Here is a 25,324-nt window from a genome sequence, read left to right as displayed (position 1 = left end):
AGATAGAGTTGGTATCATAGACATAGTGGGCAACACAACTGTTGCTATATCAAATCAAAGCGCCTCACCCAGAGCAGCGTTGGAAGGAGAGGGAAGGGACGGCACGGAGAGTGGTGGGGGTAGGAGCTAGGAAGCCATATTTTTCAGTACTGTTCAAACAGTTCATATGCCTCATGTCTAAAGGCTATTGCGGAAGGCGCCTTACCAGTCAGTGAGGGCTCCCCAAGTCAGGCTGGACTAGAACACATCCAGCATCTTACTTGCCCAGAATTGAGATGCGGATTAAGATATTTAAGGAGGGCATGTGGATGATATGCTCTGTAGATGTTAAGGATGGCAGTAAAAAGGTGAGAATAGCAACATTATATTAAGAAGTAATTTGACTGGCATATATGCTTTCATAACAGATGGCATCAGAGTAGGAAGGATCGGAGTACACAGGTCTAATGTATGAGACATTTTTAAAACATGCATGTCATGGTTACTGTTTTACAACTATCGAAGCAAACGGCACAAATCACAAATGGAAGGAAAATCTTGAGCACAAATATAGAAATTTGGACGTGATTTAGCACAAAAATATTTATTATTTGGTGTGTATATATATTACAATGCCTAAAAATGTACCTATATTCAATACTATATAAAGTTGTAAGTGAAAACAGAGCAAATGCTTTTGCCCTATTTCCTGTGATTTTAATAAAACACAAGTTGCATATTTCTATCTTTATCATAATCTTGCAGCACTAAAAAACGGGTGCCCTAAAGCTTCTGCTGCAGTTATTCTTGTTGCTGGGTTTAGATCCAAAAGTCTTTGAAGTAGATGGTAGGCCTCATTGGGCACCGTGTCCCAACCTTTCAGGTCTGTGCTTTTACATTTGGAATCCCCAACGATAGGATTTTTTGTGGATATAATCATTGGCTCAGTGTCTTCATGCAAATGTGGAGCAACAGATGCTTCATTTTTAGGGTCGGCAATGGACGTTGCTGGTCCACAACTCATCTGCAATGTCCCTGTGGCTGAATTTCTCCCATTGCGGTACGTTCCTCTCAAGGATTCACAGAGTGTTCTTAAATCCTGTGCTGGGGCATCTTTACTACATAGAACCGATTTTCCTGAAAGAAAAGGATACTTCTGAATAAAGCACAGCTAAGCAAGAACACGTGCTAACTTTTTCTGAGATAGCTGTTACACTACCGCATATATGGTAGCTGGGATTTGTACAGTATACAAAGTAATCGTGTTTATGCAGTACATTCACAAATATTACAATGCTAACCATCCGTAATCTCAAAGCACATGTAACTTGCTTCCAATAGGTTTTTGATTTTGCAGCACTCTATTTAGGTTGGTCTTAAAGCCAACGCCAGTTAAATACTTACCATTCATTTCAGTAGTATCACTTCCAGCTGTCACTTACGACGCTGTGCAAACTAAGGAACATTCCTATCTGCTTGGATTTAATGTTATGACAAAAGTACAAAATAAATGCAAGTGAAATATTTTACTTACCTGTAATAATCTATTTTTACCTTGAATTGCTGCTGCTTCACGGACTTTACAAATTACTAACATCTAATGTTCGGCTCGGAAAATTACAATGTGCTTTTCGTTGAATAATGGGTTTTTGTTTGAGAGAGAGAAGCATGGTACCTCCCCTGAATCCCACGATAGCGCCAGGAGACAGACTACACCTTAGATCGATTTTTCCCCGAAGGGTAGGTTTCTGTATGTAGCAACTTAAATCAATAATGTCTGGGTACTGGCTAATTTACATGAAATCACAACTGCTTCCATAATTTTAACACTTGCTTTCTTCTGGGGAGGTGAATTGGGCACATGTGAATGAGACTACATATAGAACTAAGAGCTACAAACCGATTGTTACAATTAAAAGTGTTTCTGTTTGCATCATGTGTTGCTGTAGATCATGTGCTTTGCATAGATAGCTAAGCAGTATTCCTCCTCCTCATGTGATAGTTTGCAGGCAAGTGTGTTAGCCGTTTTAAGTTCTGTCTGTTTCCCAAGTTATGCTTCTTGAAGGGCATGACTTTCCAGAGAAATGTGAATGTGTGTAGAAATTCATATGGCAGCCTTATAGATCTGCACTAATGGGATACTTCCTGGGAAAGTAGCCAGAGCACCATTTTTCAAGAGTGGAAAGTGCAATTAGCCTGGAATGTAATGTACATTTTGCTTGCGGACAGCATATGTGAATACACTTGACTATCCATCTTGACCACTCCCACTTTCATATGGGATTGCTCAGGTGTGGATCTAAAAAATGCTCAAAAAAGGTTTGGTTTTCTTAATGGAATAAGAACTGTCAATATAAATACATGATGGCCGTCAGGACTTCTAATGTGTCTAATCCTTTTTTCCGCTAATGACTGAAGAAAAAAAAGGAAGGTAATTCTATGCACTAATTAACATTAAATGGAAATGCAACTTTTGGTAGAAAACCACGGTGTGCTCAAAGCACAGTTCGGTCTTTGTTAATCTGTATGAACACTTCTCTTAACTGGTAATGCCTGAAGTTCAATAGCTCTTCTAATAGAAGCAATGGCCACTAGTAAAACAATTTTTCAAGATAGATACCGAAGTGGGAGGGAATGTAGTGGATCCAAAGGTGTTTCCATAAGTTTACCAAGAACCGTGGCCAGATTCCAAGCAGGAGCAGATGACCGTTTAGGTAGGATTATTCTTCTGAGACGCTCAATGAATGTCTTAATGATGGGTTTCAAACAGATTGATTCAGTCTGCTTTGTATGCATGCAGTGATTGCTGCCAAATGAAAATTGATGTAAGAGTAGGCTAGGCTAGGCCAGGCTTTTGTAAGTGTAGTAAATAACAGACAATGTGCTAAACTGGTACTGTCAACGGCTGAATTGAATATGCTACTTACCAGTATGCATCTGTTCTTGGCATGTAGGGCTGCTGACATTCATATCTATTGCATAGATCGCCGCCTAGTTTTGGGTCCGGATGATTGCACATTGTTGTCCTGGAAGAGTCTTCGAAGTATCGAGAGATAGGGGGCTCCTCCCCTGGACTACAGTGCGCATGGGCAACGACTCCATCCTCAGATTGTTTTTAGCCATTGTGGCAAAGATGGAGTGTAACAGTGTAAGCGATGGCCATGCTAAGAGTAAATGTAAAAAAGTCTGCAGCCGCTACAGGCGCCGGGGAGGAGGGCGGGCGATATGAATGTCAGCAGCCCTACATGCCAAGAACAGATGCATACTGGTAAGTAGCATATTCAGTTCGAGGCATGTGGGCTGCTGAATTCATATCTATAGCATAGAATACATAGCAGTCCCTCCATTAACGGCGGCCGCCTGCACCAGCTGCAGAAGTCTGAAAAAGTGTTTTAAGAACAGCCTGCCCCACAGCTGCCTGCTGCTTGGAGTGCACATCTACACAGTAATGTTTAGTAAATGTGTGTGGTGTAGACCATGTGGCTGCTCTACAAATATCTTCCAAAGGGATATTACCAAGGAAAGCCAAAGAGGCCCCCAACTTGCGAGTGGAGTGGGCTCTGGGAGGGACCGTCAAAGTGTGCTTAGCCTTGTGATAGCAAATCTGAATGCACTTAACGATCCACCTGGCTATACCTGCTTTGGAAATGGGGTTGCCTTTGTGCTGGGCTGAAAAGGCAACAAAGAGTTGTTGTGTTTTCCTAAAGTCTTTGGTCCTATCGATGTAGTACATCAAAGCTCGTTTGACATCAAGAGTGTGGAGCATTCTTTCGGCCACTGTCTCTGGGTTTTGAAAGAACGCGGGCAGTTCAATGGTCTGATTGACATGGAACTGCGAAACCACTTTAGGAAGAAATTTAGGGTTAGTGCGCAGCACCACCCTGTTTGAGTGAATCTGTATGAATGGCTCTTGTACAGTGAGCACCTGCAGCTCACTAACACGTCGTAGAGACGTAATAGCAATGAGAAAAGCCACTTTCCACGTTAAGAACTGAATCTCACATGAATGTAGAGGCTCAAAAGGTGGGCCCATCAACCTTGTGAGAACCACATTGAGGTTCCATACAGGAGCTGGCGGGGTCCTGGGAGGGATGACCCGCTTCAGCCCTTCTAGGAAGGTTTTAATGGCAGGCACCCTGAAAACAGAGAGATGCTGCCTGTTTTGGAGATCAGCCGCTATGGCGGATAAGTGTATCCGAATGGAAGCATATGCAAGATTGCATTTGTAAAGATGCAACAAATAACATATGATGTTGCGAATGGATGCATCAAGCGGGTTGATGTGGCGTTCAGTACAGTAAATGACAAACCGCTTCCATTTTGCTGCATAGCAGGCTCTAGTGGTGGGCTTTCTCGCCTCCCGAATGATATCCATGCATTCAGGAGGCAAGTCAAGGTAGCCAAACTCTAAGACCTCAGGAGCCAGAATGCCAGATTGAGCTGTTGCGGATCTGGATGCTGAATGTCGCCATGGTTCTGCGTCAAAAGCCTGGGTGTGAGGTGCAGCCGTTGATGCGGTACCACGGAGAGTTCTAGAAACGTGGTGTACCATGGCTGGCGTGCCCACGTTGGAGCAACCAGGATGAGCGTCATCGAGTGTTGCTTTAGCTTTCTTGCCACCAGCGGTATGAGAGGTGCTGGGGGAAAAGCGTACGCAAATCTGCCTGACCAGTTCATCCATATCGCATTGCCCTGCGACTGTGGTTGAGGGAACCTGGCGGCAAAGCTTTGGCATTTTGCGTTTTCCCTTGTGGCGAACAGGTCTATCTCTGGATGACCCCACTGCTGGAAGTATGGGTGGAGTACTGATGGATGTATCTCCCACTCGCGCATTTGGTGGCTGTACCGGCTGAGCAGGTCCGCCATCTGATTGTCCTCGCCCAGGAGGTGTTCCGCCATGAGGAAGATGTTCCTCTGAATGGCCCACTTCCACATGCTCTGAGCCAGATGAGACAACTGTGGAGAGTGTGTACCTCCCTGCTTTTGGATGTAGTACATGGCCGTCATGTTGTCCGTTCGGATCAACACGACACTGTTGCACAGATGTACTTTGAATGCCTTCAGCGCCAAGAAGATTGCCATCAGTTCTAGGTAGTTGATGTGCATCTTCCTTTGCTGCGTTGTCCATAGTCCCTGCACCGTGTAGTGGAGTACATGAGCTCCCCATCCCAGGAGAGATGCGTCCGTCGTCAGGATAATCTGTGGCACAGGCTCCTGGAACGGTCGGCCCTTGCAAAGGTTGTGTGGATTCCACCAATGCAGAGAGTTGTATGCCCGACCGGTCACCAACACTAGGTCGTTCAACTGTCCCTGAGCCTGAGTCCACTGATGCGCCAAGCATTCTTGGAGCGGACGCATATGTAACCTCGCGTGCGGGACTATGAAGATGCAGGAGGCCATCATGCCTATCAACTGCATGAACACTCTCGCAGGAAGCGAGTGTTGCGGTCTGAACTTTTTGATTAGCGACTGGATGTTGTTGATCCTCACTGAAGTTGGCTGAGCCGTGGCCGACAGGGTATCTATCGTCGCGCCCAGATACTGCCGCACATGGGCCGGCTGAAGGTGCGACTTTGGATAGTTTAGTGAGAATCCCAGACCGTGAAGAAGGTGAATGGTGTGGGACATGTCGGCGGCGCACTGCTGGGCTGACTTTGCCTGAACCAGCCAGTCGTCCAGATAAGGGTAGACATGTACGTTCTGTCTCCTGAGGTGCGCCGCCCACAGTCGCCAGACATTTGGTGAACACTCTGGGGGCCGTGGTCACTCCGAAAGGAAGGACCTTGAATTGAGAATGCCGATTCTGAATGGTGAATCTGAGGTATTTCTTGTATGATGGATGGAGTGGAATGTGGAAGTACGCATCCTTGAGGTCCAAGGTTGCGAGGAAGTCTCCCTGATTGAGTAACGGAAGAACATGCTGCAGCGTTAGCATGTGGAAGTGTTCTGAGAGAATATACTGGTTTAGGGGCCTGAGGTCCAGAATAGGCCTGAGGGACCCGTCCTTCTTCTGGATTAAGAAGTACAGGGAGTACACTCCTGTGCCTTTTTCCTCCACTGGCACGAGCTCTATAGCGCCTTTTTGCAGCATGACAAGAACCTCCTGCTGCAATAAGTGCAAATGCTCTGTGGACATAGGACGGTGTTTTGGTGGTATGTTGGGTGGAGTGGATGTGAGCTCCAAACAATAACCGAACTGGATACGTTTCCTGACCCACCTGTCTGTGGTGATGGATTTCCAGACTGGCAGGAACTGCTGGAGTCTCCCCCCGACAGGTGTGGAATGGTCGGGGGCAGTGACAGGGCGTCACTGTTTGTTGGAGGCGGAGGAACGGGAGTTGTTGTTGCCCCTGCCTCTGCCCTTGGCGCTGTTGCCCCGATAACCTCCTCTACTTTGCTTGGGGTAAGAAGATTGCGCCCCACCTTTATTGAATTGTTTGCTGGGACATCTGGCCTCTGGAAACACCTCTATTGCCTGAGTGACGAAAAGTGCTCCCCCTAAACTGTTGGGACTGGAGAGCTCCCATGGACTTAGCAGTCTCGGTATCCTTTATTTTTTCCAAGGTGGTATCCACCTCAGGACCAAATAATCTGTCAGGGTTTACCGGCTGGTTGAGGATGGTAGTTTGGATCTCAGGCTTAAACCCGGAGATTCTGAGCCATGCCTGACGTCTCAACATCACACTGGTGTTAATTGCCCTGGCTGCAGTGTCCGCAACGTCTAGTGCACACTTAATGGAAGTGTTGGAGATGAGCTTCCCTTCCTGGATAAGCATCTCCGCTGCCTCTTTAGATTGGTCTGGGAGATGTTGCAACAGGGTCTCTAGAGTGTCATAGTGTGCCCTGTCGTACCGAGCCAAGAGTGCCTGCGTGTTAGAAATACGCCAGATATTGGCCGCCTGAGCTGCTACTCTCTTTCCTGATGCCTCCAGCACTTTGGATTCTTTGTCTGGGGGAGGAGCTTCACTAGTGGTCTGCGAATTCGCCCTTTTGCGGGCATTAGAAACGACCAGGGAGTCCAATGGCAACTGGCCCTTGATGTAGGTTGGATCACCAGGTTGACTACCCTTGACCGCGTGGGTTCCTTAAAGATGTCCGCAGCATGTTTCAGGACCCCCTTTAGCATCGGGAGAGTCTTCACAGTTTTTTCAGCTGTCGAAAAAGTGTCAAAGAGGAAGTCCACCTCCACAGGGTCAGCATGCAGCTCAACGTCGTGGTTTTTTGCCGCCCTCTCGATCAAGGCATTGAATGCCGCAGAATCCTCAGTGGGAGATGTCTTGACGTAGTAGACCTGAGGGTCAAGGGCGGGTTGCTGATCCCCTTGGTCTCCTGCCTCTACCCATGAGTCCTGTTGTTCATCAGGATCTGTGTTGGCAGGAAAGTTGTATTCCTCGTCCTCATCCCCAGCATCCTCCACATCCGAATAAGTTGGAGAGGGTGTGGCAATTCTTGGAGTCCGAGGAGCCAGTAGTTCGACCAAGACCGGTGAATCCGAAGCAGGCTTCTTGCGCTTTAGAGGAATAGTGTATGACTCCAAAGGCTTTGTCGCAGTAATCTTCCTTTTGTAAAGCGTAAGCTTCCCGGTGTCGGCATCGATGAAACGCTCCGACTGCTCCTCTACCAATGGTGGTCGATGCTTCAAGCCCCCAGCCGGGTGAGTAGGCTTCGACCCCACAGAACCCTGCAAGTTAGCTTTGGGCACCGACCGTGGTGCGAAGGCCTTCGGTGCCACCTTCGGCGGCAACGTGAAGAGGATTGGCGTCGATGACTTTGACATGGGGACTGACTGCCTCGGGCGGAAGGTGTCTTGGGGTCTTCCGCCGAAGCCTTGTCCCTGATACGTTTCAGGGAGTCCGAGACCTGCTTCGTAAAGGAAGCGGACGGCTTGGTCGACACGACAGACGATCTCGGTCCACCAACGTGTGAAGACTCGAGCGTCGATGACTTGGGCTGTTCCGACCGAGGCTTAGGAGCATCCTTTTTAGGCGTGCTTCGCCCCCCTTCCGCGGCAGCAGACGTCGACGCCGACTGTATCGGGTCGGCGGCCTGGGTAACCGTTTTTGGGGCCCCAGTCTTCGGCTCGACGCCCTTCTTGGACTTCGGCTAGACGCCCTTGCTTGGCTCCGGCTCGACGCCCTTCTTGGACTTCGGCTCGATGCCCTTGCTTGACTCCGGCTCGACGCCCTTCTTGGACTTCTGCTCGACGCCCTTGGCCAACTTTGGCTGGACACTTTTGCCCGACTTCACCGGGCCGACAGCTTTCTTCGGCCTGGGTTGTCCCGACACCTCGGAAGACGAGGGTGTCGACAGGGGAGCAGACGTCTTCGGTTTCGATGGCATTTCAACCACTTTCGGTTGTGTCGACACCGAAGGTTTCACTTTCGGTTTTGTTTTCGACAATGGCGGCTCAGTCGAAGTGTCCGTAGCTGGGCCTGGAGGCGGGGCCGTGGATCCTGGTAGAAGGTCTTGGGTATGGTCGATTGGCGATCCCTCGACCTGAGCCTTTTCTAATTTTTCGAACGGGGCATAGCTCTTCCTCTGAGCTATCTTCCATGGCCCCATAGTCGTCTCCTACCTCGTCGACGACTTCTTCTACGTCTAGGCCTTCGACATCCACTTGATAGTCGTAGTCGATTTCCTCCGCCGGAGGTGAAATCTGCATCTGAACTTCGTGTTCGTCTGCTTCCTCGCTGTCGAAGATGTCCACCGGTGCCGGGGCCGACTGCCGGGCCTCCATGCGCGCCACGCGCCGAAGCCGAATCGTCTTCTTCGAACGACACCGTGAACAAGCCATACAGTTGGCTTCATCGTGGTCCGGCGACAGGCACTTGTTGCACACCGGGTGGACGTCGATGTGTGGGTACTTCGATCCGCACACGGGACACTTCTTGAACGGGCTCCGTTCCATGTTGTTTTGTCGAAGGTCTTGCTGCGTTGACTGGGCCTCGATCACCGAAGAGTCACGCGACTCCCTGGATGTCCAACTCGGGAAGCGAGTCGGAACAGAACTGGGCACTGAACGCAAACAATACCGACGGTTCGAAAAAGGCCTTTTGGCCTCGAAAAAGTTTATGTTGATTCCGAACTGGAGATAACGAAATTACATCCGAACCCAATGGCGGAAAAAAACAATCTGAGGATGGAGTCGATGCCCATGCGCACTGTAGTCCAGGGGAGGAGCCACCTATCTCGTGATACTTCGAAGACTCTTCCAGGACAACAATGTGCAATTATGGTTATCAGCTGATGACACATGCCCCAAGTGCTGTTTGAATCCACTTGCCACGTTTTCCTGAGCGCCGAGGGTGAGCGAGCAAGCAGTGACCAGCGAGACGCTTGAGGCCGCAGCAGTCGAGCTCACGGACGGGCTTTGCTCTGCCCTGCCGGGGTCTCGAGGTCTCCCCAGCAGCGGCACAGTCTGCAGCTGCACCTAACCACAAAGAGACCGCCGTAGCGGCGGGTAAAATTCGGGAACGGCCCGGTAGCGGCGGGAGCCGCGGGAGCATTGTGGTGACGGGGGCCCAGCAGTGGCAGGAGCCGCGGGAGTGTTCTGGTCCTGGTTCTGGTGGTTCTGGAGGCCCAGCAGCGGCATCATCAGCAGGCAGAACCCACGGAAAGACCCCCCCAGAGGCGGCAGGAGCCACGAGACCAACAGGGAGCCTGGGAGCTAGCGAGCAGCAGGGGGATCACACGACAGAGCAAGTACCAGACGCTGTGAGCGGCTGGAAGCCCCAGGGAGCAACAGAAAAGAGGCAGACAGCAGAACCAAGCTCCAAGGACCACAAGGTAAATCAGCGAACTGGCTGGTGGTAGAGCCTGCTCCTACCTTAGCCGCACTCAGCCCAGGAAGGAGGCGCAGTGTATCGCAAGCTCCAACTGCAGCAGATCGGCTCCACGAGAAGAGACGCCTCCCCCAGCCCGCAGCGGTGAGTGAGTGATGGTACGGGGGGGACTGCCCGATCTCGCGTAAGCAGCGAAGCTGCGCTGTTCTGCCCGCGGTCTGTAGACAACACGCCCTGAGGCCAGAGGCGCGAGAGACAGTACAGCACAGCATTGCACAAGATCCCTGCTATCCTGCATCCCTGCATTTTCAATAGAAAATAGAAAAAGAAACACGCCCAAAGACTAAGATTAAGACTAATAGATATTGCTGACAAAGACCCTAATCCAGCCATCTAATCCATCGGTAGCGGCCCCCAAGCACCCCCTAGGAGCGAGACAAGGGGGGAGGAGAGGAGACCAAGGCATCAAAAGACAGCGGAAAAACGGACAGGGGATACAGAGCGACAGCACAAGCCCAGACAAGCCGAAACAAGACAGGAACACCGACGGCCGGTTGCACGCAGGTCATATGCGAGTGTGGTCGCAAAAATCTGATCCACACTGAGAAACCAACGCCACACAGGCAACACCGAGGCAGCAAGTGCACAGCATCGCGCGGGAGGAGGCTAAGCACCACATAGGTTGCATGACAGCGCGAGCGCGGTGATCCGCGCTGTGATAACAACGCTGCTGTAACCCAAAGCCAGTAAGACCACAACACTTGGGGGCTCTCATATCCCTTAGAAAAAATAAATAAATAAATAAATCAGGCAATACCAGAGCGCAAGGAACCGCAATCTAGTCGCAGAGACCCGGTCCACTGGGACGCGACTTGAAGCAGCTCGAGCCCAAAAATGAGGTCCGGCAAAATAAGAAAAGCACCTAGTGAGAAACCGACAGTACGGAAGACCTCAGCCAAACGGAGAAGACTTGATAAATCATCTGCAAATAAGGCAAATAGCATCCTGAAAAACCCTTTAATATCACCAATCGCAACTCTCTTCGAGAAATCAATAGCGAATAAGAACTCTTTAAAAGGACCTACGATTCAACTTCCTGAAAGACCCAGGCGATGCACTGTTTTCTTCCACGACTGAAGTAGCGGGCCTACAAACCCCACTGGATCCAGAGATAGAATCAGAAGACAGCTACCAGTCAACAAAAGAGTCACGTACACACTCAACCTCGCCTGTAAAATTAGCTGCTCAACTTACAGAAGACAATCCTGCTAATAAAAGTCAAGATCACCTAACAAGCAGTGATCACAATAAAAATCCGCCAAACGGACCAACAAATGTAACCACATCTGCATTAATTCATTTTGCTGACAACTCAAGATTGAATAATCCGTCACAACAATGGCATACCACCAGCCAACTATTTCACAAAATTAAAGAGAGAGTTATCAGCCGAAAAAGGCCCCTACGATCGTCTGAACCAGGAAATAGGAAACGTAGAGCCTGAAAAGCTCCAGGCAGACGAGGTCCCATACCCACACGTCCCGAACAACAATTCAGCACTTGGTTCAAATGCCCCCGCTGGGAAACAAGCTCCACTCAATAACGTGAAGGGACTTAACAACTCGCTAAGACACGACGACAAAACAACTTCACCCACAGGCGACGAGTCTCTGATCCTCGTGGCACCCATCCTGCAAGCACTAAAAACAGCTACGGCGACGTTAACAATGCAATCCGACAAGCTGGACATCCAAATAGACTTGATGAACATAATTGCATCCTACATAGCAGGAATACATACAAAACTGGATAACCTTAACAACTTAATTAAAAGAGCGCAAGCCATCTCAACCGAACAGCATCAAATTTGCCCTTGCGGCCCAATTCTGGATAAGTTGAGCACCCTACCAACAGTCCTTGACCAGATCATTAGTCTAAACAAACAAGCAATAAGCCGCGACAGAGTGACCGAAAGCCTAAATAGTGTCAAACTTGAAGATCAACAACCTGGCAGCAACAGATCCCGAGAAGAAACAACACCTGAACTACAGACATCACGGCACGAGATCAATAGAATCAGTAATAACACACCCAAAAAAACAGCGACGGAATCTACCACTGCCAAGCAAATTACACAAAATTTAACGAAAAGACAAAAGAAAAAAGAAAGGAAAGCAAGAAACAAAAAAATGGAAGACGACGTGCTCAGACGCCATAGCATCTATCCTATATTTTTAAACCACCACACACAAAACACACCAGAGATAGGCACAACGGACACCTCCAAGGATGCTGAAGCAGGAGCCAATAGACAACGTACATACACAACCTCCCCAAACGCGAACCCCAAACCTCAAAGCTCACTGGAATCTCAGCAAAACCCCCAGTGGACGCAAATATTTGATCAAAATCCCGCAGCAAAACAGACCAGTCTGACTACAAAAGGGCCGGAACACAAAATATCCCCGGCATCTGAAAACAACAAAACTATTGTTCAAGTACATAAAGAGCAGTCAAGAAATGTACTAAACAGGAGGTCATCCAATGATCCGATGCCACCTACGGAATCAAGAAAATTGACTTGGGTGAAGCACTCGCCCAACACAACACCATCATTAAACCCTCAAAATGTTCAACTACGATCACTTCACGATGGAAACAAAGTTGTCCAAGAATGCATTAGCAACCAACTACAGCAGGAGAGAGAGAGCGATGCTGAAAAACACTGCCTCAAAGCTAACAACACAGATACAGCGCACCAAGGCGAATTGCATAGCACCATCCAACACCCCGGGCTAAGTCCCCACACTTCAACTTCTGACAGCCAGCGCAATTTGACTAAGACAAAGCTGAGCTTCGTTGTCACCAACAACGAAATGCCACGACCAAGATATGAGGCAGCGATAAACCAGAAACCAGACACCATCAATTTATCACCCGATACCCAGCACAATCGGTTCCAAACGACACGGCTAAGCGAAGAGGCAGCAATAAAACCAATATCAGGCACGACCAATGCGGATAACGTCGGCTCCCAAATTATCTTTACCCCCGAGTATGTGACCCAAGGCAGACACGACATCCTAAACAGGAATAATATCCTAAAATTGATGAAAGAAATTAAGGAACTAAGCGCCATCAAATCGTCCGACTTAGACCGGGTTGAATTTCTAAGCAGCACTAATGCAACAACGCAAGAACAAACAAGGACAATATGGACATCCGCTGCTATAGCCCAAGCTATTCTAGGGCAAACGGAGATTTTCCAAGCATGGGGCATTCAATTATCACAACCAACTGCCCCAAGATACCCGCTTCCTCTACAGACAAATAGTGGCGCGCAACTTACAAGAAGACTGGCGGACCTTGCTCCGAAAAAAACAGTCTATTCTATATTACATAACGCCAAAGGTAGAAGCGAGGCAGAACCTACATGCAAAGAGGCGAACTCAGTTAAAGTGGGGGAACAGTTAACCATAACTGATTCCTGGAATTGGCTTCCCAACATACTTAACAATAAACGACCTAACTGACCGATCGGCCAAGAAAGAAATAAAGCAGTACATAACAACATACATATTATTTCATGGAATATAGCGGGCGCAAAAAGACTGCTGGACGACGGTGTCGCCTTGGACGTTTGGGACAATGCCGACATAATTGCCCTGCAAGAGACATGGCTGCAGGAAGAAATTGCATTGGCGGGCTACATCCACTACACGGTGCCAGCTATAAAATGCAAAACCTACGGAAGAGCAATCGGAGGGCTAATGTTATATGTGTCTACTGCTCTTAAAATTAAGACAGAACAACTCCAATCGCCTGATCCAAGTTTACAGTTAATCAAATTGTCACGCCAAAAAAAGCATGGTCATAAAACGACAATATTGATCAATTACTACACCCAACCGAATCATCAGATAAAAAAGGCAAAATACAACTTATTATGCAAGGAAATACTAAAACTTCGGAGCTCTGAACCAACTTGGAACATCATTCTAACGGGAGATTTTAACTCCAATCTCATTTATACACCAGAGGAAGACGAGATATTAACCTCAGACAACATACATTGGAAGTTCCCCCTGCAGGCAACAGGTGCAACAAAGAGCCGAAAGGACAGCCTAGCCACTCACTTAGTTACTGACCTAGAGTATCTAGGTATGCGAGTACTGAACGGCAGAACGGAGAAAGATAACCCACCAAAGAAAACGTTCTACGGTCCTTATAGTCAATCCACATTGGACTTTATGATAATAAGTCTTCCATTGATTCCTTCAGTACTCACTTTTTATATCGAATATACAACAATGAGCGATCACAGCATGCAACATCTGAAACTCAACTTTTTTTCTGACACATTGCAACCGGTGTATTCACTGGAAGGCCAAATAGGATCAATCAACCAGAAACGAATACACTGGAACAGTTCGACTAAACTGAATTGGACCTTAATAATAAAGGACGCTCTCCAAGAGGCAAACAGAGCTACAACAGATAAGATACAAGCCTGGTCTCTATTTCTTGCGAAACTAAAGTTAATAATGAAACCAACAAAAGGTGCGGCAAAAACTAAGCACCCGATTAAGAAACTGCCCTGGGAACTAAATGAACAAAGAGTGGCCTTACGGAGAAGCCAAAAAGATCTGCAATTAAAAGCGAACGACCCGAACTGCTTGAATAGGTTTCTTGCCCGCAGAAAACTTTATAAAAAAGGGATCTGGGAGCTGAAAAAGAAGGCGAACGACGACTTTTGGATTAACTTACTGGCCAGCTCTAAGTTACAGGACTCGAATAAATTTTGGACCACAATAAATCAGCTGACAAGGCCACGAAATGTTCTGTCCTCAAATATTCAAGAAACCGTATGGTCAACTTTCCTGTCGACAAAACTTGAAGAAAATCGATGGAAAGCTCCAGAACAGACATTGGGACCTGCGGAACCACCTTTAAACAGCTGTGAAGAACATCACCACACTAACCGCACGATAACGGCACAAAGGACACATACGAGCACTGAAGCCACAGATGGCTGGTACACGGTTGACGAGATCATCACCATCATCAGAAAGGGGAAAAGAAATGGAGCGCCGGGCCCGAACGGCATCCCACAAATTGCCTTTAAGGACGCTCCAGACTTTTGGGCACAACATCTCGAAGAACTTTTTACAGACGTTCAAATTTATAACCGCATCCCAGAAAGCTGGAAAGGCTCCATCATCACCCCAATACACAAAGGAGGAGACAGTGCAAACCCTTTAAATTACCGCCTAATAACACTCCAGGACATCGAAGCTAAATACTTTGCCTCTCTCCTTTTAAAAGACCTTGTCAACTGGGCAGATGATAAAGCTATAATTCCAATAAATCAAACCGGCTTTAGAGCCGGCATCGGAACTACGTGTAACATACTAACAATAACAATGATAGCGGAAAGATGCCAGCGTTCGAAGCAGGACCTGAACCTCTGTTTTATCGACCTGAAGGCGGCCTTCGATAGCGTTGATCGCAAACTATTATGGGCGAAACTGAAAGCCTGGGCCATTCCAGAGAAAATACTGAGGGGGCTACTCCTATTTTACACAGATACTTGGACACAAATAAAGTTAGGGGATGGATCACATCTATCAAGAAAAGTATACACATCGATCGGTTTAAAACAGGGCTGCGTTTTAGCACCACAGCTTTTTAATCTATTTATATCAGACCTCTCGGGAAACTTAAACATCTGTAATGCGCACGCACCGAAACTTGGTAATTTTCATCTTACCCATTTGGCATACGCTGATGACATTGTTCTTATGAGCCTAACTAAAGTGGGCCTGTCCAGACTGCTGTCAGTAACATCACAATTTTTAACGGCAAATAACCTCACTCTGAATTTAGCTAAGACAAAAACTATGTCGATAACCAACCGTCGTACAGTGCAACTTAACATATCATTTGAGGGAAAACCACTTGAAAGAGTAACAAACTACAAATACCTAGGTTACTACCTCGATGACAAGCTCACTCTGAACGCCCCAAAAAAAATATGAAGCAGAGAGCCGGAGCTCTAATTTTCGCACTTAGCTCACTGGCAAAAAAGTTGCAAGGCCCTTCGCTGAAACCTCTACTAACAGTGATGGCAACCAAAGTACTTCCAACATTATCCTATGCAAGCATAGCCATGCAGGGAAAGGATGACATTACCTTAAACAGCCTTACTGCAAAAATCTACAAGAAGGTCTTGCAACTTCCACGCTCAGCTTCTCCTGCCCAGATGCGTTTAGAATTTGGCCTGATGAACGAGACACTGGGAAGACTCTATACAAGCATTAGAGCATGGTATAGAATTAAATCGAATTCTACAAATAACACCTTGGACAGCTTGTTATGGCAGGAATTAGAAAATCAACAAAATTCTGCCGCAAACAAATATCTGACAGGCGCTCTGGAGCAAACATGCACGGTAACCTTGTGGGAAAAAAACCTACCATTCACGTCCTTTAAACAGGTTCTAAAAAAAGCGGCCAAATTTCACTCACTAATTACGGACAAAGCCATCTTCGCCGCCCGCTCCCACGCATGGACCGTGATTAACAGCTATAACAATCTCATCCCGGCTACCTACCTTGCATCAACATATTCCGTGTTTATAAAAAAAGGCTGATGGCAGTGAGATTCGGCAAACTACCAACTCGGATGAACCTGCCTGGAAACGCCCAGAAGCTAACACCTGCCGACTATGCGGCATTACAAAAGAAGATATCATCCACATTACATGCCACTGCAAAACACTGACCCAGGAGCGAACACTCTTTCTAAAGAACATTTTTAAGGCCAAACGCCTACGCACCTGTAGATCTGCCTTAGACTCAACAGATCCAATAATTAATTGGAAATGTATAAAATTCTTGATAGCCTTTGAAAAGCGGCTGAAAGCTCTTGATATCTTAAAATAAGATCTTCAGTATTATCAACTATTTTAACGACGAACACTCGGATAAAGCTCCTACCAGTATCATCCCAAATTTTTGCATTTTAAACTGTACTATGAAGTAATTTTATTGATTTTATTGTAATGTTAAATTCTCTTCCATCTTCGTTTTGTTATGGTTTTAATTAACTAAACAATAAAGTTTATATATATACATGTGCAATCATCCGGACCCAACACTAGGCAGCGATCTATGCTATAGATATGAATTCAGCAGCCCACATGCCTCGAACACTTTGCTTTCTAACTTCTTACGACTGGCATACACTCATTTGGTAATTGCAGATACTCAAATTCTAGGATCTCAGGTGCAAAATCTTAAGGGAGAGCGATTTGAGTTTGGGATGCTGTAGCCTACCGTGATGATGACTAAAAACGTGTGGATGGAGGAACACAAATTTTTATCGGGACGAATAAACATTTCCAAAAGTACTGAATACCATAGTTGGCGTGCCCACATCAGGGCAATGAGAACCAGTTTCATTGTGTTGGACGCATTTTCGGTAACGCAAGTGGAATCAGGAAAAAGGCATAAGCAAATATCCCTGAACAACTCACCCATAGAGCATTTCCCAGAGATAGGTGGTGTGGTAAATGAAGCGAAGTCTCAGCATTCTGCGTTTGCAGCAAACAAGTTTATTGCTAGAACCCCCCAAAACTGGAAGTTTGCTTTTATTTCTAGGGGCTGATCTCCAACTCATGTGTTTGTTGATGAGTTCTGTTGAGTAGATCAGCAAAATTATTATCCACCCTCTGGAGAAACTGCTAACAATTATATTTGACGGCATATACCCAAAGCCAAGTTGTCTGTGCAAGCTTGGACAGTTGTGGAGAGTCTGTGCCCCCTTATTTTTGCATGTAGTATATTGTACTGTGGCCTTATCCGTTCTTGTTAGGACCACTTTTTTTAGTTGCTTCATGAAACACTCCGAAACCGAACTGCACCGCCATAAGTTTCAGCATGCTGATCTTCAGGTGCTGTTCGTGACCAAACCAGGGACCCTCTACAGTAAGTTATACCAAAGGGGATGATGGACGGAGCGTTGGAGCAAATCAAACACTCACCCCCAGTCAACTGATCTGGGTTTAATATATCATCATTCTTTAGCTCACTGCATCACCCCAGTTCAAACAAGGGCATATGCAAATCAGTCTGACCCTGTGCCTCATGGTAACAGTCCAGCCCGCACTGCCAAGCCATATCTTTCCTGGACCGGAAACAAGCATCCTGGGACCGGTTTCTGGCTAATCAGCAGTCATCAGCCGGGCTAGCTTGAATCCAGTGGCAAAGCGAGCAAGGGACCCACGTCTGGGCATACCCTGCCAACTTAGGGCGAACAAAGCGATACCAAAGGGGATGATGGACGGAGCATTGGAGCAAATCAAACTCACCCCCAGTCAACTGATCTGGGTTTAATCCATCATCATTCTTTAGCTCACTCCACCACCCTAGTTAAGACATGGCTATATTCAAGCTAGTCTGGCTGATGACAGTTGATTAGCCAGAAACCTGTCCCAGGATGCTTGTTTCCGGTCCAGGGAAGACATGGCTTGGCAATTCGCACGTGATATGTTGATAATGATGTATACGATGAGCCCATCTGGAAACTCAATAAAATCTGGCTTAAAAGAAATCTTTTACTGCTAGCAGATAGGCATCATCTTGTAAAGAAACCATTCTGGGATAATGCAACCTGGTGTATCTGGTTAGTGCTCATAAGTTCAGCATTGGTCTTAAAGTCTTGTGCTTGTTTTTATTATAGGCACTTGGCTCGTGTGCATGTCTTTTCCAGCAATTTCCCTCATGTACTCTTTCCAGTCATGCCTGTAACTGCATAGTCTCTTAATTCCAAACAGCTAAACATGGCAGATCTCCGTTATTAATAACAAGAGCTCTCATTGTGCCAGCCAACAGCATTAAAATCAAATCTAAAATTAATGGGAGAAGAGATCTTGCCATTTGTAGTGCACTTCTATCCCATGTGACTGTAATGGCACTGTTTCAGACACTCAATAACCTGTTTTAAAAACACATGGCAGGCAAACACAAAAGTCAAGTACTGTAATGTGCAGGCGAAGAACTTTCTACTGACAGAGCAAGCAGACAGGGCTGATGACCAAGAGCGGGTGCAGAAATGTGCAACATGTCTAAAAATGATTGACAGGCAGGGCTGCCCTTTATCGCGACTCTTATTTGTTCTCTACATGGAGCCTTTCGCGCAAAGGATCATGGCAAATCATAATGTGGTAGGCCTCAAATTCGGAGCGGATGTCCACAAATTGAGCTTGTATGCAGATGATGTGATACTCTGGCTCACTCAACCGCGGAGGTCGTTACAGGCGTTGTTGGGCGAAATTGCAGCTTTTGGGGATATCTCAGGTTTTAAAGTAAAGGTGACGAGAAATCACAGATCCTAAATCTATCCATTCCTGCGGAGGAGGTTGAAGCGTTGCAGCGAGACTTCATATTTCAATGGGTGCAATCGGATATCGAATATCTAGGGTTCAAAGTGGCGCCGATTATCGCTAAAACAGGGTCGTTGAATTATTCTTGGTTGCTGGAACATACGGCCAAATCCCTGGAGGCATGGTCGCGCCTCAAACTGGCCTGGTTTGGGAGGGTAGCCGCGGTCAAAATGACGGTATTACCACGCATATTATACATTTATCTGATGCTCCCACCAGCGCAGCCCCCAAGGGCCCTTAAGAAACTGCAATCACTTGTTACTCGCTTTGTGTGGGAAGGTAAGAAACCACGCATTTCCCTGGCACAGATGGCAGCCCCGAAAATGCAGGGTGGACTGGGTCTCCCGCTGGTTGGAGTCTACTATCAGGCTGCGTGTTTACGTTTCATTGTGGAATGGAATAGACCCTTGTCCAGCAAACATTGGAATTTCATGGACCAATCGGTTGCAGGAGCGAACATATGGCGGGAGCCATGGCTGCCCCGCAAGCACAGGGCTTGGGGACTATGTTCTTCCCCAGTCACCTCGCCTACCCTGAAAGTGTGGGATAGTGTCGCTGTGAAGAAAGGATGGACTTCCTTTCCCTCGTCGATGACCCCCATTGTTGACAATCCAGATTTTCCTCCCGGGGCAAGCATCCGTTGTATTCCACAGATGGCGGGAGGAGGGATGTAAGAGGGTGGGATCCCTTTTTGATACCAAGGGCTTGATCCCCTTCGCCCAACTGCAGAAAGACTGACTTACCATCCTCTGACGCGTTCTCTTATAGCCAGGTTGCTCACTGGGTTACTAGGCCAGCTACCTATTCACATATGTCCCGACCTCTCATGACATTCGAGAAATGGATAGTTTGCAAGACAGACGATCGCAGACTTATATCGGATTTATATGCCATGCTCATAGCTTTGTACGAAGTTGGTTCGCTATTGGGAGGCGATTCTTGACGACATCAATGCTGCGGTTCGGATTGTGCTACCGCGCGCACCAGAACACACGCTACTAGGTCTTTCCCTTCCCATAATCTTCCCACTAAAGTCTATTAGAGGTAGACAGATTGCGCTGGCGCTGCTCGCTGAGAATCAAGTCATATTGGCAAAGTGAGGCTTACCAACTGCACCTGAGACTCTGGATTGGATATACTGCTTGTGGCAAGTGTGGAAGGCAAAGCCAGGGACTTTGCGAAACTGTGGGCGCCTTTCATACAAATACAAAGGACATGAGGGAGGTGACTTGCCTGAAGTATTTACAAATACTTAAGCTTATTCCGTTAGAACCCCTGACTAACAACTAGATAGCCCTGCACGATGCTCGAGTACATTATGCCCCCTTGCTATTAGAGAAGGCTTTTGAGAGGCGGCAGAACTGATGCGGAGGTGGGAGGGGGTGAGGGGGAGGGAGGTGGGTTTTCAATGTTTATCCTTTTTTCTTTTTTCCTTTTCTGTGTTTGTTGGTTCTCTTTAAAAGGGAACCAGGGAAGTTTTTATGTGAGATTGCTTCTCATATGGCCGCCCCCCCGGGTTAGTGGTTGGAATATTGTGTACTTCGTGAAAGCAACCCGCTGTGCCGGCCTTGTGATGTAGGCAGAAAGCTGTGTTTAGTTTCCTGTGTTCTGCTTAATAAAAACGATTGATTCTAAAAATCATTGCATAGGTGAAACCTCTTGGCTTTGCCAATGCTTGTTCGTATGGTTGCTTTCAGTTAAGTGTCCAAAGCAGAGATAAAGATTATAAATTGATACTTGGGACAACTTTATCCACTGTATAATGTAAAAGATAAACAACGGAGCAATCGTTTTTGGGAGAAGAACAGAGGATAAAGGAAAGTTAGCTGGTCAAACCACAATATGCCAATTGCTGTTAGCAGAACAATTGACATTTCATGAGAAATCAATCCACAGCAAGAAGTGTAGATATTTGAAATATATTAAGAGGCTAGCTCTCCGTCAAACTGGATAAAAGGGAGTAAGTCAAACACCTACTTCTTCAGCTTAGGGAAATCAACAACCACTAGAAAATCCCAATGGTTTACTCCTCATCTAGCTCCATAAATAGATAGGAAACATCTGTTTTTGCCTATGGGTCAATTTACATTTATAATTCTAGGTGCTTAGAAATATGACAAATAATGGTATATTCTGGTATTAAAATGTGTTGGAGGATTACTGCCAGTAAAAAGGAAGGCTGGAGTGGGGCTGCCAAGGGAGATAGGATGTTGAAGAAATTGCATACTGGATAGGGGTAAAACTGAACAATGTAGCTCAATATCTCCATTATCCTGAGGTACTGTTTACTGAAGTGGTATTTAGAGATTGCAAAGCAAGAGAAATTCACATCCATACATATCAATATAAATAGTGAAACGAGCTTTTTGCACTTAATAGGTCATCTATTTGCATCAGAATTAGGTCAGGTTAAATATTTGTAAAACGTTGCATTGTCACACTGTGCTTACTTGCAAGGGCAATCAGTGTTCAGTTTTCTAGCTAATTCCGAAAACGTTTGTCAAGATAAATATCAATTTCCTTCAATCTGAGTCATAATTAATATAAGCATTTAATGTGAAATTACAGCTTGCAGGTTTCCTATATTAGTTATACTTTTCTTTTAAGTCAACACGGTCTAATAACCTTTTCAAACGAAAGAAAACATACCAAATGTTTTAGCAGCCCGCATGGTCTCCCTGGTTCCAAGTATTGTCATGATCTGTGCCAAAGCTGTTAAATCATCACTGGCTTTGAAAAAAGGATAACGTCCACTGAGCAAAGAAAGGAAGATGATGCCTGCAGACCACATGTCGATTGCTGAAATGTAAAGTAATGCGTCCAGTAAAAATAATTTAATACAAAAAAAAACATACAATCATCATCTGAAGTCTTCAAACAGGACATCATTTTTAATAGTCTGGAACCACATATCAGAATCATTCATCAAAGTACTTATCAGTCTTGAAAGCAAAAGTATGTTTCAATCAAGACACAACAGGTTAGTAACAAGCAATGGCAATGCCAACAGGTCTAGCGTCATCTGCCAGCCCTTTGGCAAGTCTTGTTTTGTCATGCTTTTGCAAAACTTTGTTGTTCAGGAAGCTGCTATGTGTTCCCCACTTTAAAAAAAAAAGAATTAAAAAAAAAAAAGCATTGAGAATAGGCAAAAATATTTTTGGGGTATCAAAAAACATACACATTACCATAGTTCTCCCTGGAACTGAAGGGAACAACTTTGTGTGGATGTGCTCATTGTATAATTGATTATCAATAACAGCGGTCCTTAGTAAGGAAGGGGAATGTACAAAAAATGAATATAGACTAAATAGAAGTATATTTTAAGAAATGCCCAGCCGGACACTTTAATGTCTTGATAAAAATAATGCAAAAGGAATAGAACACAAAGTGTAACAAACGTGGGACACCAGCCGATGTCCAGCCAACACACCAGGGGAACAGAAACAAGGAGAAAAATAGTAGGCAAAATTGGGTCATCTAAATATCATAGATCATAAGTAGACAATCCACAGTATACACATATGCATGTTCAATTTTGTGTTCAATATGCATTTAGTGCATTTTTGTCGACGACGTTTCGAACCATACAAAATATCGGTTCATCCTCAGAACAGAAATGATTGCCTAAAGAATTAACAATTTAGCTTGAACCCACGGTGGGGATAAGCTGAAAGTCACTCAGCCAGGGATGGGCAAAAGTTAGAATGAATTTCAAATGGTGGGGCCAGCGTGAAATCTAGGGGAGCGTTATCTTGGTCCAAAGATCGGAAATTGATGTAAGTGCAGGTCCACAATGGGGGTCCTTGCTCGGCGTGAGGAAACCTTGAAGGCACCTACATCAATTTCCGATCTTTGGACCAAGCTAACGCTCCCCTAGATTTCACGCTGGCCCCACCATTTGAAATTCATTCTAACTATTGCCCATCCCTGGCTGAGTGACTTTCAGCTTATCCCCACCGTGGGTTCAAGCTAAATTGTTAATTCTTTAGGCAATCATTTCTGTCCTGAGGATGAACCGATATTTTGTATGGTTCGAAACGTCGTCGACAAAAATGCACTAAATGCATAGTGAACACAAAATTGAACATGCATATGTGTATACTGTGGATTGTCTACATATGATCTATGATATTTAGATGACCCAATTTTGCCTACTATTTCTCTCCTTGTTTCTGTTCCCCTGGTGTGTTGGCTGGACATCGGCTGGTGTCCCAAGTTTATCACACTTTGTGTTCTATTCCTTTTGCATTATTTTTATTAAGACATTAAAGTGTCCGGCTGGGCATTTCTTAAAATATAGTTCTATTTAGTCTATATTCATTTTTTGTACATTCCCCTTCCTTACTAAGGACCTCTGTTATTGATAATAAGTACCTACCCAAGGTACTTAGCTGATTGCGCCCTGGTTTCCCTTGTATTTTTCTAATACATTGTATAATTGAAGCATGCCGTAACTCATTAACAACTAAGTGCATTACAGATTCGGACCTCCTCCCCCAAACTCACACCTATAAATGGATGAGCAACTACCACCCTTTTTCCATAAACTAGGATACTGTTTTACCGGAAGAGTGCCTAGTTTGAGGATAATATACAGGGATCTTTTGAGGGGTGGGTAGGGAATAGCCAAGTATGGGTCAAAGGTAGGGATGGGCTTGAGAATCCAAAGCTGGACTATCTTCTTCCCTGATTGGTTGATGGTAATATATTGCCAAAACCTTTCCTTTAATAACCTTTCTGGTGTCCATAGTCATCCTTTCTGGTTCAAGCCAATAATCTGCACTTCCTATGGTTTGCAAGGTAGTACCCACGTGATTATTCCAGCTTGGAATGCATCCAAATCTCTTGCATAATTATCCAGGTAAGATCCCCCACTGTCTTCAGCCTCCACTCACTCTTCTACTCACCGGCACCGTCTCCCACTGACGTCACTACCTATACCTCCCACCCACCGCCTACTTCACCTACTTCACCCACACCCCTCGCCCACAAACACGCCCACACTTTGAATGCCATCCCACTCATTAGCACCGCAGAACCTTCCAACAACGCTAGTATATCCCCCCCCTCGATACCCTGCCCGCTTTCCAGCTCACTACTCAACCATTCACCAATGGCTCTCACCACCAACCCCATCCCCAATGCACCTCCTGACCTGACTTTATCCACCCTCCAACAAGTCAAAGAGGATATTCTACAAATCAAAAAAGATGTCCACGCAATCAAAGACCTTCTCTCCTCACAGCCCAGTCTACTTCCCACCATCCCTCTACCCTACAAACGACGCACCCTCCCTACATACCCTCGCCTCCAACGACACCCGCGCTGGCCGACTATCCCAGTTCGCAATAACTCCCACCGCCCCCGTCGTGTCCTCAACCCATTGTCGGACCGCGACCTATGCTCTCTCCTACGCTCTTATGGCCCAGGTCCGGTAAAGGACGTATTCAACACACACATCCCCATACCCACAATTCTTACAAACCCTCTGAGGCGCCCAACACTGAACAACAGAGGTTCCGTCCCTAACAACCTCAGAAAAGTCCCCCTCACACTAGAAAGTTCGACCACCCTTCTCTCTCCCAAACTCAAATGCATCCTACTCAACTGCAGATCGGCTCAGAGACACTCCTCCGACATCGCTGATCTCGTCTCAGCCATGGATCTGGACCTAGCAATTCTAACGGAAACATGGCTTACTGAAGCCTCTACCCCGATTATGGACATACTAGTCCCCCCCAATTATCACATCATTAGGCTGGACAGGTCTCCTGGCAAGACGGGCGGGGGAATTGCATGCATTTTTAGGAGCAACCTCTCCGTTACGAAAGTCACCTCCCCCTCCCTTTCCTCCTGTGAACTCCTCTGCCTCGACATCACCAGCGAGGGCAAGCAAGTTTGTGCTTTACATCTCATCTATCACCCGCATGGTGACAATCTCATATTCACCCAACAACTCATGGACATGATCACTTCCAATGCAGGTCGGCAGACCACCCAAGTCTACCTGGGTGACTTCAATCTCCACTGGAACGATCAGAAAGACACAGTGGTGAATAGTCTCAAAACTTTCCTTAATGCGCTTGACCTCACCCAAATATGCGATAGACCAACACAC

At 46.2% G+C, this 25,324-nt stretch overlaps 1 protein-coding gene across 6 annotated transcripts in view; it reads right to left on the bottom strand.

Moving 5' to 3' along the window:
- Positions 1-567: 567 nt before the first annotated feature.
- The window catches only part of CDC7 (cell division cycle 7), a 212,609-nt gene continuing 187,852 nt past the window's right edge, over positions 568-25,324 (bottom strand). For all 6 annotated transcript variants that reach the window (XM_078646293.1, XM_078646282.1, XM_078646289.1 and 3 more), the window contains 2 exons: positions 21,856-22,005; positions 568-1,116 (listed from right to left, as the gene is read on the bottom strand). In XM_078646293.1, the coding sequence (XP_078502419.1) occupies positions 731-1,116; positions 21,856-22,005 (536 nt within the window). In that variant the 3' untranslated portion in view covers positions 568-730. The remainder of the gene's footprint in view (positions 1,117-21,855; positions 22,006-25,324) is intronic.

The sequence above is a fragment of the Lissotriton helveticus genome, chromosome 1_1, assembly GCF_964261635.1.
Source record: "Lissotriton helveticus chromosome 1_1, aLisHel1.1, whole genome shotgun sequence".
In the NCBI taxonomy this organism is placed as follows: Eukaryota; Metazoa; Chordata; class Amphibia; order Caudata; family Salamandridae; genus Lissotriton; species Lissotriton helveticus.
This window is presented reverse-complemented; position numbering and strand designations above follow the sequence as displayed.